Here is a 12797-nt window from a genome sequence, read left to right on the forward strand (position 1 = left end):
CGGTCGGGCACAAAAACATCTTCAGCACCAGTAGAATGAAGTGTCTCCTGAACTCCATCCTGTCATCTTCTGTATCCATTGGACAATGCCTGACAAAATGCCTCAACTGCACAGTTTTCAATCTATGATACCTTGTTTTAATTGACACATGAGCAGCATTGCTACTGTCGAATGGTGGAAAGTCATCAACTGCACCATAGATATGTAAAAGATAGGGCAATATGGATAGTGTCATTCGTAGATAATAGCAATGAACATGAAGACCGAAACAACACTAAACAATTCAGTGGTATGTAATAAGTAAAGGTATACTCACCTCCGGGAGGGATACCAAAAAGACGCTGAAATAGCTCCGGTAAAATACGGATGTTCCCATTTTCTAGCTTGAGGGTGCTCGTTTCAGTGTCATATGCTTTGGCCAACATCACCATTATGCCTTGCCTCACTGGCCACTTCGGAACAAGCTTCAGGAAACCAAAACCAATTTCTTCAATCTCATCAAGCTTTGCTTGATCCTGATTGGTTTCCAGTTCTTTAAACAGGTCGGCGATATAACATGGTGAGCATCTTGTCTCTAGTAATTTCTAGAAAACATATGACGGGACAGTCAGAATAAAAAAATTGAATGCGATCTATAACAAGAACACAAATTGTGTATGAGTTGTTACCGGCTTTCCCATGTATATAAGTTGGTCTCTGTGTAAATAGCAGAAATTGAATCCAATTATAATCTTCACCTGTGTTATCCAAAGTCAACTACTCTAACATAACAGAAATCAATAATGAAAAAAAAGCATTTACTTAACCTACTTATAATCATAGTACACTAATCTAATGTACAAGACACATCTGAGATAAAGTACGAACACTCTCACAGGCAAATTATTAGACACACCAATTATATTCTTAATTTGCTAACAAAAAATTCTTAGATATATTTCAAAAAATCAGCTAAGTGTTAAAAGAAGCCGCAACAATTGTAAAATCTTTGTGGACCATTGCTCTTGTTGCAAAAAAAATTACCGCATCTTCTTAACGTATTTGTATAATCATATGCCCAATTTTAGTAAGAAAAAAATATCAGTGAATGATGCTAAAGTGAACAAGACACATCTAAGGATTAGTTGGTGTACTCCCAAATAAAAAACATAGAGCGAAAAAAAATTCAAATTATAATTGGCTAATATAAATCTCATGTATCTAATAAAAAATACATTGATCTCTATGCATTGCTCAAAATATATAGTTATTCTCAACTGAATTTATTGCTATGTGTATCACAAGAAAACTCAGTACAAGACACATTCAATCAATATGAAAAAGTCACATTAAGCAAATTAAGTTAAAAAAAAATACACAGAGTATTGCTAAAAATAAACAAGAAATACTATGTATGCTTAAAATATACACTCATTCTCAACTTAACTATGTGGCTCGATGTATCACAAGAAAATTCACCAAAAAACACATTAACCTACCATGAACAACACACATTAAGCAAATTAAACTGAGAAAAAAATAGGAGTGAATGATACTAAAATGAACAAGACACATGCAAGGATAAGTTGGTGTACTCCCAAATAAAAATTATAGAGCCAAAAAATACAAATTCAATTTGCTGATATAAAGCTCATTTAACCATTCCTAAAACCGCAAATATCTAGTAAAAAACACATGGATCTAAATGCATTGCTGAAAATAGATTGTCATTCTCAACTGAATTTATTGCCATTTGTATCACAAGAAAATTCACTACAAGACACATTAAGTTTCTATGAAAAAGTCACATTAAGCAAATTAAGTTTAGGAAAAAAAATAGAAAAAATAAACAGGACACATGCAAGGATAAGTTGGTGTACTCCCAAATAAAAAATATAGAGTCAAAAAAATTCAAATTTAATTTGCTAATATAAATCTCATTTAACCATTTCTAAAATCGCAAATATCTAATAAAAAACACTCTCAACTGAATCTATTGCTATGTGTATCACAAGAAAATTCACTACAAGATCCATTAAGTCTCTATGAAAAAGTCACATTAAGCAAATTAAGTTGAAAAAAAAAATCACAGAATATTGCTAAAAAATAAACAAGAAAGACTATATATGCTTAAATATGTACAGTCATTCTCAACTTAAATGTATGGCTCAATGAATCACATGAAAATTCACCAAAAGACACATTAACCTATCATGAACAACACACATTAAGCAACTTAAACTGAGAAAAAAAAAATATGAGTGAATGGTCTAAAATGAACAAGACACATGCAAGGATAAGTTGTTGTACTCCCAAATAAAAATTATAGAGCAAAAAAATACAAACTCAATTTCCTAATATAAAGCTCATTTAACCATTCCTATAAAAAGCTCATTTAACACATTTAGTCACTATAAAAAAAGTCGCATTAAGCAAATTAAGTTGAGAAAAAAAATAGAAAAAATAAGCAAGACACACCTGGGGTTAACTACTTGTACTCTCAAACTAAAATTGATAGACCCAAAAATTACATCATCAATCTGGAAACAAAAAGGTAATATAAACTTTTTCTTCCATAAGAGCAACATGTTAAATCAGACCACACCAATCACATAAACAATTTGCACACTGTAACTCAGAGGATCAAGAAACGACAAATCATTTAAAATAAAAAAATTGGATCCCAATTCGCTTTTAAACCCAAACAACGATTACATCAATTATTTAGCCTAATTGTAAAATAATATTACCAACTTGAGTACGAAAATGGACATGTCAAAAAAGGAAACATACCCTCAAAATTATCTCAAAATTTAATAAAGACACATCTGAATAAATCATATTACTAAAGTATGTTACACTTAAAAAATTATATTATAACATCCTTCTATCATAAATAAATTATATCAATAAAGCTCCTGCAACAATTTTAAATCTCAAAACTGATGAAAAGGTACTAAATAATCTGACAACGACAACAATTTCGTCAACGAAGGTGACCACAGCGACACTAAACTAAATAATGTTTTCCTGTCTGCAAATAACACAACATAGACATATGGAATAAACTACAAATAACCCCGACGAAAAAAAAAATTGAATAACTGATCACAACATTTTTGTCAAAGAACTGATGCAACACAGTATAAGCAACCTCCTTCGTATAGGAATAAGATCACCAAAAAAACACATCAATACACCAACACCCAAGTTCGTTCACAGCCAAGAGACACAGACACATGTTTAATCCTTCTCACTTCAAAAAATGTAATACTCAGATTTACACATACAAGTTCTAATTTAAATTTCAAATACCCACTAACCTCGTAGTGTCGCGGTGGTGCCCAAGTTGGTTCAAGGACGGACCAGATGCGTCTTCAAGGCTCCTATGTTGAGCGCCTGCAACAGACCAAACGGCTTCGCAGCGAACATCGGACGATAATCTAGACGTGGTGGTTTCGTCGCCCGCCGGAGTTGACTTTCCCTTGACGGCGGAGACTGGCGGAGACGGTAACAAAGGATTTTATTTGGCCCTGGATGCGGATAAGGAAGGTTGGGAGAGATGGTCCACCTTCAGTCAATTTGGGGAATGGTAATTTAGGTTAATGTGGTAAATTAGGATTAAACCATAGTTAAATTAGATGTGGCTTTATTTACTAGATGGGCTTCATGCCCAGCCCAACTCAAGTTGGCAGATTTTGGCAGATAAAAAGTTGGTAACGTAGCACTACTGTTTTGGTATTTGTATGGAATGGAAATGTTTGGTAACAAAAGAAAATGCTAAAAACGGTCATAACTTGCTTTATTTAGTATTCATTAATTGTTGTAATAATTAATTAATGCTAAATAAGGTAAGTTTTAGCTGTTTTTTTGTCTACCTAACATTACCCAAATCTATATGTAGCTATTACTGATATTTTAATGCGGTTACACCAATGACTGTAACTATATGTATGTTGGGAGCTTATTAGATAGTAAATGCAAATCACTTAACAATGTCTAAGCACATATATGACGCCATAAGATATTACTACATACAACAACTAATTACATTATATATTCAATTGTCTATTTGTCTGCGATGAGAGTGAAATTCATTATTCAGTATGACATGTTTCAAAAGATATAAAAATGGAAATTAATTTCTTCTAGAACATACACACACACCCATAATTTTTGAGAGCGTACTATTTGATTATAAGTTAGAAATCTTTGTTAATATACTAATATATAATTTGATTTATAAAATATCAAATTCTGTTTTTTAACGTATCTATATTCTTAGCCAGTTCAAATATTTTGTATTTGAGTAACTTGTGACAAAGCTAATTAAGAGCCAAATTAAACATTATGATCTACTCATGGGGAGCACCACTTCAGAAGAGGCACGTTTGTAATGTTTTGTAATACTGTCATATATATGTAGCTATATAGGCACTGAACAAAGATAAGTCCCATTACCGAAAACGTTTCTTTGCTATTCCTGGAAATAAATTAAAGTAGGTAATAGGTTACTGGCCGACCAAATTATTTGTTTATATGGGACTAGATATTGCCCTATTAGCTGGTAATGATTTTATTTATTTTTTATATTATTTTTATAAGTTTTCGGGAAATATGACAATGGCAACAATATATATCATAAGTAGTTCACTTCGCCAATTATGGTTATTAGACGAAAAAGGTTCCTACACGCATAACACGACATTCATATGATATGAAATATTTAGAGAGATTTTAAGCTACAAAAAGATAAGTATTTCCAAGATCAAACTAAAACTATCTAATTAATAAGAGAAATACAAAATAACTGAATTTATAAGCCACAAATTTACCACATCCTAATAGAACTTGATCCGTCACCTTATAATTCGGTCTTTATTGTATATTATGAGTTATAATTCGGACTTAATTATCATTCATTCTATAACTGACATCTTTATTACCGACTTAATGACCATTATTCTGACTATAAAAAGCACCAATTTCTATATACATCATACATTCTAGATAGATTCTAGAGACATTCTAGACATTCTAGAGACATTCTAGATATATTTTATATTCATAGAATTATCTTATACCTCTTAAATACTTACGGACTTGAGCGTCGGAGTGTCTTTTGCAGTACCCACTCTCTTGTTCTCTCCTTGCCGACGTATAACTCATCCCAACGAAAAACTTAAAGACATTCATCGACGAATGAGTTATACACTGCCAAACTCAGCAAGAATAGAACTTAAAGAAGGCTCTCGCTACATAATAATAATGTTGTGTTTGTTTTGTATTTATTTTGTAATTAATGTGATGTATCTGTTTGTAAGATTTGTAAAGCGAGATGATCCTATACGTATACACTCCGCGTTTTGAGATTGCACGAAGTACACAATTTTGTTCTTTTTTATTTTGTGTTTGAGCAAAACAAAGTGGAGTTTGATAGCGTTGACGACGTCATGTAGTGGTCAACCACCTTCTCTCTTAGCTTAGGATAGGGTACACCGTATACCTTTCATTTTCATTTCTGACCTCCTTTTCTCCCTTCATCCTCCGCCGCAATTTGTCACTTCCAAACACACACACGCATTCATTATATATTTTAATTAGACATGCGTTAATGTGTCAAATTTTTATAAAGCATGTGCATGTTAAGAGACACTTATAACTTTCAGCTTTTAAAAAATTTTATTCTCTCTACCTTTTACCCAGTCAAAGGATATTTATTTATTGATAAAGTGTCTGTGCCAAGGATTCATTTTTTCATATATATATATATATAACTTGAATTAATAATTTTTAATTTATCTTGATTTAACTCTAAATTTTTAAATTATAAAAATTTTAATAATAGTGTAAATTGATATTAATAAAAAAAATCAACTATTTTAGTGTAACTAAAATTAGCTATTAGAATAAAATATACATCAAAATACAAAATACATATTAAAAATAAATTATACTATATATATTTATACACAAATATATTAAAATTAATTTTAGTAGTTAATTTTAGTATATAAATAATTTTAATTAGACATGCGTTAATGTGTCAAATAATTATATAAGAATTATTAAGGAGAAGGAATATCTATGTTCTAACGCAACATATATTAATCATCAAGGTTTTATTAATTATCAAGGTTTTGTTTTTGTTAGTGAACAAAATATTAAATAATTTTTTACAAGGCAAAAAATATGGACAATTTACAACATAAATAAAATAAATGGGAGAAAGTGTTACGCAAATACAACAATCCGAAAAACTAAACTTAAATGCAATAAACTTATTTATATATAATTCGTGACGGTCTAACGTGGTTTCTAATTACACGTAATCCGCTACACTCTGTCGCGGATTACACGTTTAAAGGCTGAAACACATAAACAGCTACACCATGCAACATATATTATGTGTTTCAGCCTTTAAACATAATCCGCGACAGGATGTAGCAGATTACGTATAATTAGAAACCCCGTTAAGATGTCGCGAATTACATATAAATAGATTTGTTGCATTTGCATCTCATTTTTTCGAATTGTTATATTTACGTAACACTTTTTTCTATTTATTTTATTTATGTAAATTACTAAAAAAACATTTTGTTTGTTTACTTTCTATCTCATTTTCCCTACAAATTTGTGCTCTGTAAATGTTTTCAATTTTTATTTTTATCTTTGAGACAATTAGATTGATTGAGGATTAATCAATACTAATTCTCTCTTATTGATAGGCCATATAAAATAATTCCAAAATATCAGCACAAATACTTAGTTGAAAAGAAAAGCTAGCCAAAGTTATTAGTCAGAATCAGTGATGGACCCAAAAAATTTTAGAAGTGGGGGCAAAAAAAAAATATATATATATATATATAAAATAAATTTTGTTAAATATTATTAATTATATGGAGATATAAAAATTAAAAAGAATTAATGAACACTTTTATTCTTAAAATACTATTTATTATATATAATTTATAAAAAATATTTTTTTATTTCTAAAATTTAAAATTAAAATATTTTAATTAAATTATGGATAACTTATTATCCTAACTAATCTTTTTATACACATTTAATAATAAAAGACTGAATTAACTGGCATATTAGCACTTAATGATACATTAGTATTTATAATTTGAAATTAGAATTATATATAAATACTAGAAAAATTAAGTCTTTATATGAAAAGTATGTTTATATAAAATAATAAAAACATAATTTTTACAATTTTTTTATTTTTTTAAAATAATTAAATTTGTTATATATTTTTTAATTTAATTTTGATATAATGTTAGATAAAATATTTTATGTATCTGTTTAATTATATATTATAATTAAAATATTTTTTATCATTATTTTTAAAAATAAAAAATACATTCTAAATTAATAAATTAATCAGTTCATTTTAAAATTTTATATGCAACATAGGTACATATAATAGAACAAAAGATAAAAAATAAGTAATAAGGATGAATAAATCGAGAATAAAATAAAATATATAAAGTCACGAAAAAATAAAATATTAGATTGATACCTAAACTATAATTGTTTGAATTAAAAATTGCAATTGAAAATATCAAAAAGAAAAATAATGAAATTGAAAGATACATAGAGTCATGGAGAACCATATAAAAAAATTGGAGAATTTAAAATTTACTTTTTGATGAAGAGAAGATGATCATTAGACAAGAAATAGAAAAAGAAGGTTGAAAATATAAAAATAAGAAGAGGATTTAAGAGAATAAAGAATTGACGGTACAATAATTATATTTGATTATGTTAAATAATAGTCAAAATAATAAAAAAAATAAAAAAATAAATTTAAAACTTTAGCTAATTGAATTTATTTTATTTATAGTGGGGTCATTTAAAATTTGAAATAGGAGCATATTATATATAACTATATTTTTTAAAACAAAAATTAAAAACATCACGGGGCAAGTGCCCCTCATTGTTATGCTTGGGTCCGTCCCTGTTTAGAATAATAATAAAAATGACAAATACTAATGGATTCTAGAAAAAATAAAAAGTGTAACCGTTTCTGTAAATTAACTTTTCATTAAAAGGTAAAGAACGAAAAATAAAAAATAAAACACTTTAAATTATAAATTTGAATAATTAATATAAAATATAATTAAAAAATACTAGAATATTATTAGAATTTATTGTTTTTAGTTATCAGCTAGTCATTAATATTTAAAAATGTAGATTAAAGTATGTTGTTAGATTACTAAATTTAAAAAATTAAGTTAATAACTAAAAATAATAACTGAAAATAATAAATTTTGATGTCCTTTTAATATTTTTCTATAATAAAAATAGACTAAAATTTGTTTAATTAACAAACATATTCTTTAATAAAAAGTGTTTAAGGATATAGAAAATTTGCCCTCAAGAAAAGCCATATTAATTAGTGTAAAAGAATAATTATTTTATAAGAGCACTTGATAATGAATATTTGTATAAGAAAATGTTAAATGTATTACTTTTTATGGTATAGAAAGGTGTTGAAAGTGAATGCAAGGGTGAAAAACCGAAAAAGTACTTTAACGATATAATAATAATGAGATAAAATGCAATATATACAAGGTTGACATGAAATTGTATGTATTCTATTGTTTGAAGACCAGCTCAGCTTCTTATAAATAGCAATCCATAACACTTGGTTTTCGGCAACACAAGCAAATTAAATCGTAGTTCACCATCATGGAGGTTTCAGTTTCAGGGCTATGTGGTATTGTTGTTGCTGCGTTGGCATTATTTTTCATGTTAATGGTCTTGATTGTAACATATGCATGGTGGATTTCCCCAATCCAAACACATAATAAGCTTAAGAGATGTGGCTTTGGAGGCCCAACCCCATGCTTCCCACTTGGAAACATCCAACACATGAAAAATATTAGGGCTATTAACAATAATGATCTCATCACTCCTCTCACCCATGATATACACTCTCACGTTTCCCCCTACTTTTCCTCTTGGCAGAAATCTTTTGGTAATTAAATACTCTTATAATGTGCTGTTAGATTTCACGTGAAATTAATAATTGAAAGTCATTAAATAATTTGAATAATTTGAATAAATTTTTATTGGTGAAAACTCAGGTGAAGTCGACTTCACATGAAGTTGATATCTGACAGCCTTTAAATGAAAATTTAGTCAAATAAGTCAAATCATCTAACGGCTCTCAAGTATCAATTTCACGGCTAATATAATATTGCATTGTGTAATTTGATTATGACTAATGTATGTAGGGAAAGTGTTCGTGTATTGGCTGGGCACAGAGCCATTCTTGTACATTGCGGACGCAGAATTCTTGAAGAAGATGTCGAAGGAGGTAGAAGCTAAGAGATGGGGGAAGCCAAGTGTGTTTAGAGATGACAGAGAGGCCATGTTTGGGACTGGGTTGGTCATGGTTGAAGGCAATGATTGGGTTCGCCATCGCCACATTGTTGCACCCGCATTCAATCCCATTCATCTCAAGCCCATGCTCACCATCATGCTTGCATCAACAAACAAAATGGTACAAGCATGGCTCTCTCAACTAAACTCCGCTTCCGCCACAATCGACGTTGAGAGGGACATTGTAGCCACCGCCGGAGACATCATAGCAAGAACCATTCTCGGCATTATGGATGATGATGACCACAACGCCACACAGGTCTTCCGAAAGTTGCGAGCTCTTCAAATGACTCTCTTCAACACCAACCGCTACGTTGGGGTTCCATTCGGCAAGTACTTCAACGTTAAGAAAACCCTAGAGGCCTACAAGTTAGGCAAAGAAATTGATGAGCTCTTGTTGTCTATCATTCAAGCTCGCATGAGTCACAGATCATCCAAATCGAAGAGCGACTTGTTGGGTTTGCTGCTTCAAGAAAATGGTGATGCGCTAACAATGAGGGAGCTTGTTGACGAATGCAAGACATTCTTCTTTGGCGGACATGAAACCACGGCGCTTTCTATCACCTGGACATTGCTGCTTCTGGCTATGCATCAGGATTGGCAGAACCAACTGAGAGATGAGATTCAACAGCTTCTTGCTCGCCACAACCACGTTATTGATCTCGCCATGCTTTCTGGTTTAACCAAGGTACGTATATTTTATACGAAGAGTGTTAGGGTCAGTAACTTTTATAATTTGTAACAATTAAATAGCTATTAATGATGATTTTAATGGTGTGAAATTTCATCTAATGACTCACTTTTCTTTGTTGGTTATATGCTGGTCAGAATTCTAGACTTTTCCATTTTATACACATCATTTTCTTTGTTTAATTAATAAATTAAAGATTATGCATCAGATGAAGTGGGTGATGAATGAAGCTCTAAGGCTGTACCCTCCATCACCAAATGTGCAAAGGCAAGCAAGGGAAGACATTGAAGTGAAGGGTTTAATAGTGCCTAAAGGAACCAACATGTGGATCGATGTGGTGGCCATGCACCATGACCCGGAGCTATGGGGAGAGGACGCTAATGAGTTCAAGCCAGAGAGGTTCATGGAGGATGTGAATGGTGGATGCAAACACAAGATGGGTTACTTGCCATTTGGATTTGGAGGGAGAATGTGTGTTGGTAGGAACTTGACATTCATGGAGTACAAGATTGTGTTAACTCTACTTCTCTCTAACTTCTCTTTCAACATTTCTCCAACTTACCATCACTCACCATCTATCATGCTCTCTCTAAGGCCCACCCATGGACTCCCACTTATTCTTCAACCCCTTTAGCTTTTATTACTTCTACTATGTGCTTCTACAATAATTGGAATTAAGCACCCGGCCCCCTAGTCAATTTTTCTTCTTAATGAATAATGGAATCAAATTATGCATTAGTTTGTATGGTATATTCTGCATGCTGCACTATTAATTAAGGGTTTATTTTAAAAAAAATTTAAAAAGTCAACATTTTTATTAAAATTTGATCAACATTTAATTAGTAAAAAAATAAATAATTTTATATTATAATTTTACATCATTAAAATTATTAATAATAACTATTTAATAGTTACAAATCACAAAACATACTGGTTTATAGTACTCCTCGTATTTCTAAATGTCCCTTCTACATATCTTTTTTATACATTTTATTTTTAGTATTAAAAGTAACTAATAAAAATTGTTTTGTTTATATATATATATATAAACAATAATATCCATTGCATGCATATATAAGCTGAGACTGAGAGTATGATGCGTGCAATGACGACGTTGACAGGCAATACATATGCGCCGTATGTAGATTTAGATCTCTTCGTTTTCAATGCAATTATCATTCCGACATTCTGACACTCTTCTCCAATATCATCATCATACATACACCTAATAATACCAATAATACGTACGGACCAAACCCCTCTTTTAGTCAAATGTATTACTCCATAATATCCATCTCATTTAGTAACTAGTCTTTCATCATGCTTCATACTTCTAGAATGCGAATCATGAAGTTAATTCACGTTACAAAATATATGAGGAGTGCTAAGACTAGCACTTTTGTTAAATTCTGATCAGCACTTAACCATTAAAAGGGAATTGAATGATTCTACACCATTAGATGCAATCTCACACCATTAAAAATATTTTTGATGGTTAATTGATGACTAAAAACCGACTAAAACCTCAAAGTAGTTCTTGAGATTGGGCGAGTTACCCATACTTGTCATTGAATTTCAAAAATCCCTAACAACATCCCTGACATTCAGCTCCGGGACCCATAGTTGTCTTGCAACCCTTTTCAGCACTAAGTCAGCAAACAGAGGGATGATCTGGCACCTCCAATGCCACGTTGGAGCCAGCAACGGCTAGCTGACGTGGCAAATCTGAATTTTGTACCCAATCAGGTCCCTGGTCCCATTAAAACCCTAAAAGCTAAGATCACCCTCTTCATCACCTGAGCTTCAAACTACTGCTGCTGATTCCTTCTCAGATCATCCTCTTCATCGCCTCCAGCTCCAGGTAATAACACATACAGATCATATGCCTTCCATTTCGATCTGCCATTTCTCTGTTTTCTTATTGCTAGCTGCTGCTACCATAATATGAATGTAACTTGGCTAAATTTCAGTTTCCTCTAAAACTGTAATCACTCAATACTAAAAACTATAAGCTGCCGCTGCTTTTGTCAGTTTGCAATTGTTTGATGTAGCATTGCATTGTGTTACTTACTGTAGACATGTGCTGCAAATGCAAATGAAAAAGGTGACAAGGCTTCCTTGATTCCTCACTCCAGACGGCCTGCACTCCCCTCTCTGCAAATACCCCCATGGTCATTAGATGCCGCATTATCTTCTTTCGCAAAGACGGATGGTCCTTCCACATCCACCTACTTCAAGGACCCTCTCTCTTAATGGTAAAGGTTCATTCTCTCCATTGTCAAAGGTTGCCCACTCATTACCGGTTACTCCAATCGCATCTTTGGGTCAAGAAAGTGTACATGGCAGACATCTGGGATGTGCTTCTGATTTAAATGTATGTCTCTTTTCTTCAATCAAGGCAACTGTTTTCATACAACGCTTGCTAAAATTTTTTACATTTTATATGTTAAACTGGTATATGATTTTAAACTATGTTGCATTGATGAATATTTCCATTCTTGTATAGACAATGGTTGTCAAGCAGCATATAACTCGATCACTTTCGGTTCCAGTTGATGCCTAGCCAGCAAATTGAGGTGCACTCAGTCTAGGGTCTTGATTCGTATCATTTCAGCCAGGCGGCATCTTGCAACTGTTGATGGAACTTCAACTGGTGATTCTTCAGTCATGGAGATTGGTAATTGCTTGAAATATACGTAGAGCACATAATTTCTTATAGGTTCCCATTTTA

The 12797-nt window shown here is 31.5% G+C and overlaps 1 protein-coding gene across 1 annotated transcript; it reads left to right on the forward strand.

The window, feature by feature from the left end:
* Positions 1-8780: 8780 nt before the first annotated feature.
* On the forward strand, positions 8781-10751 carry LOC112777602 (cytokinin hydroxylase-like). Its single transcript, XM_025821983.3, has 3 exons — positions 8781-8968; positions 9228-10063; positions 10275-10751. The coding sequence occupies exons 1-3, from the start codon at positions 8863-8865 to the stop codon at positions 10698-10700; spliced, it is 1368 nt and encodes a 455-aa protein (XP_025677768.3). The 5' UTR covers positions 8781-8862; the 3' UTR covers positions 10701-10751.
* The last annotated feature ends 2046 nt before the right edge of the window (positions 10752-12797 follow it).

This window comes from Arachis hypogaea, chromosome 19 (genome assembly GCF_003086295.3).
Source record: "Arachis hypogaea cultivar Tifrunner chromosome 19, arahy.Tifrunner.gnm2.J5K5, whole genome shotgun sequence".
In the NCBI taxonomy this organism is placed as follows: Eukaryota; Viridiplantae; Streptophyta; class Magnoliopsida; order Fabales; family Fabaceae; genus Arachis; species Arachis hypogaea.

Excerpts from the sequence above, each read along its gene's own strand:
- LOC112777602 (XM_025821983.3), top strand. The coding sequence starts at position 8,863 with ATGAAAAATATTAGGGCTATTAACAATAATGATCTCATCACTCCTCTC. Across the intron at positions 8,969-9,227 it reads CTCTTGGCAGAAATCTTTTG|GGAAAGTGTTCGTGTATTGG; the intron begins GTAATTAAATAC and ends TAATGTATGTAG. Across the intron at positions 10,064-10,274 it reads TGCTTTCTGGTTTAACCAAG|ATGAAGTGGGTGATGAATGA; the intron begins GTACGTATATTT and ends ATTATGCATCAG.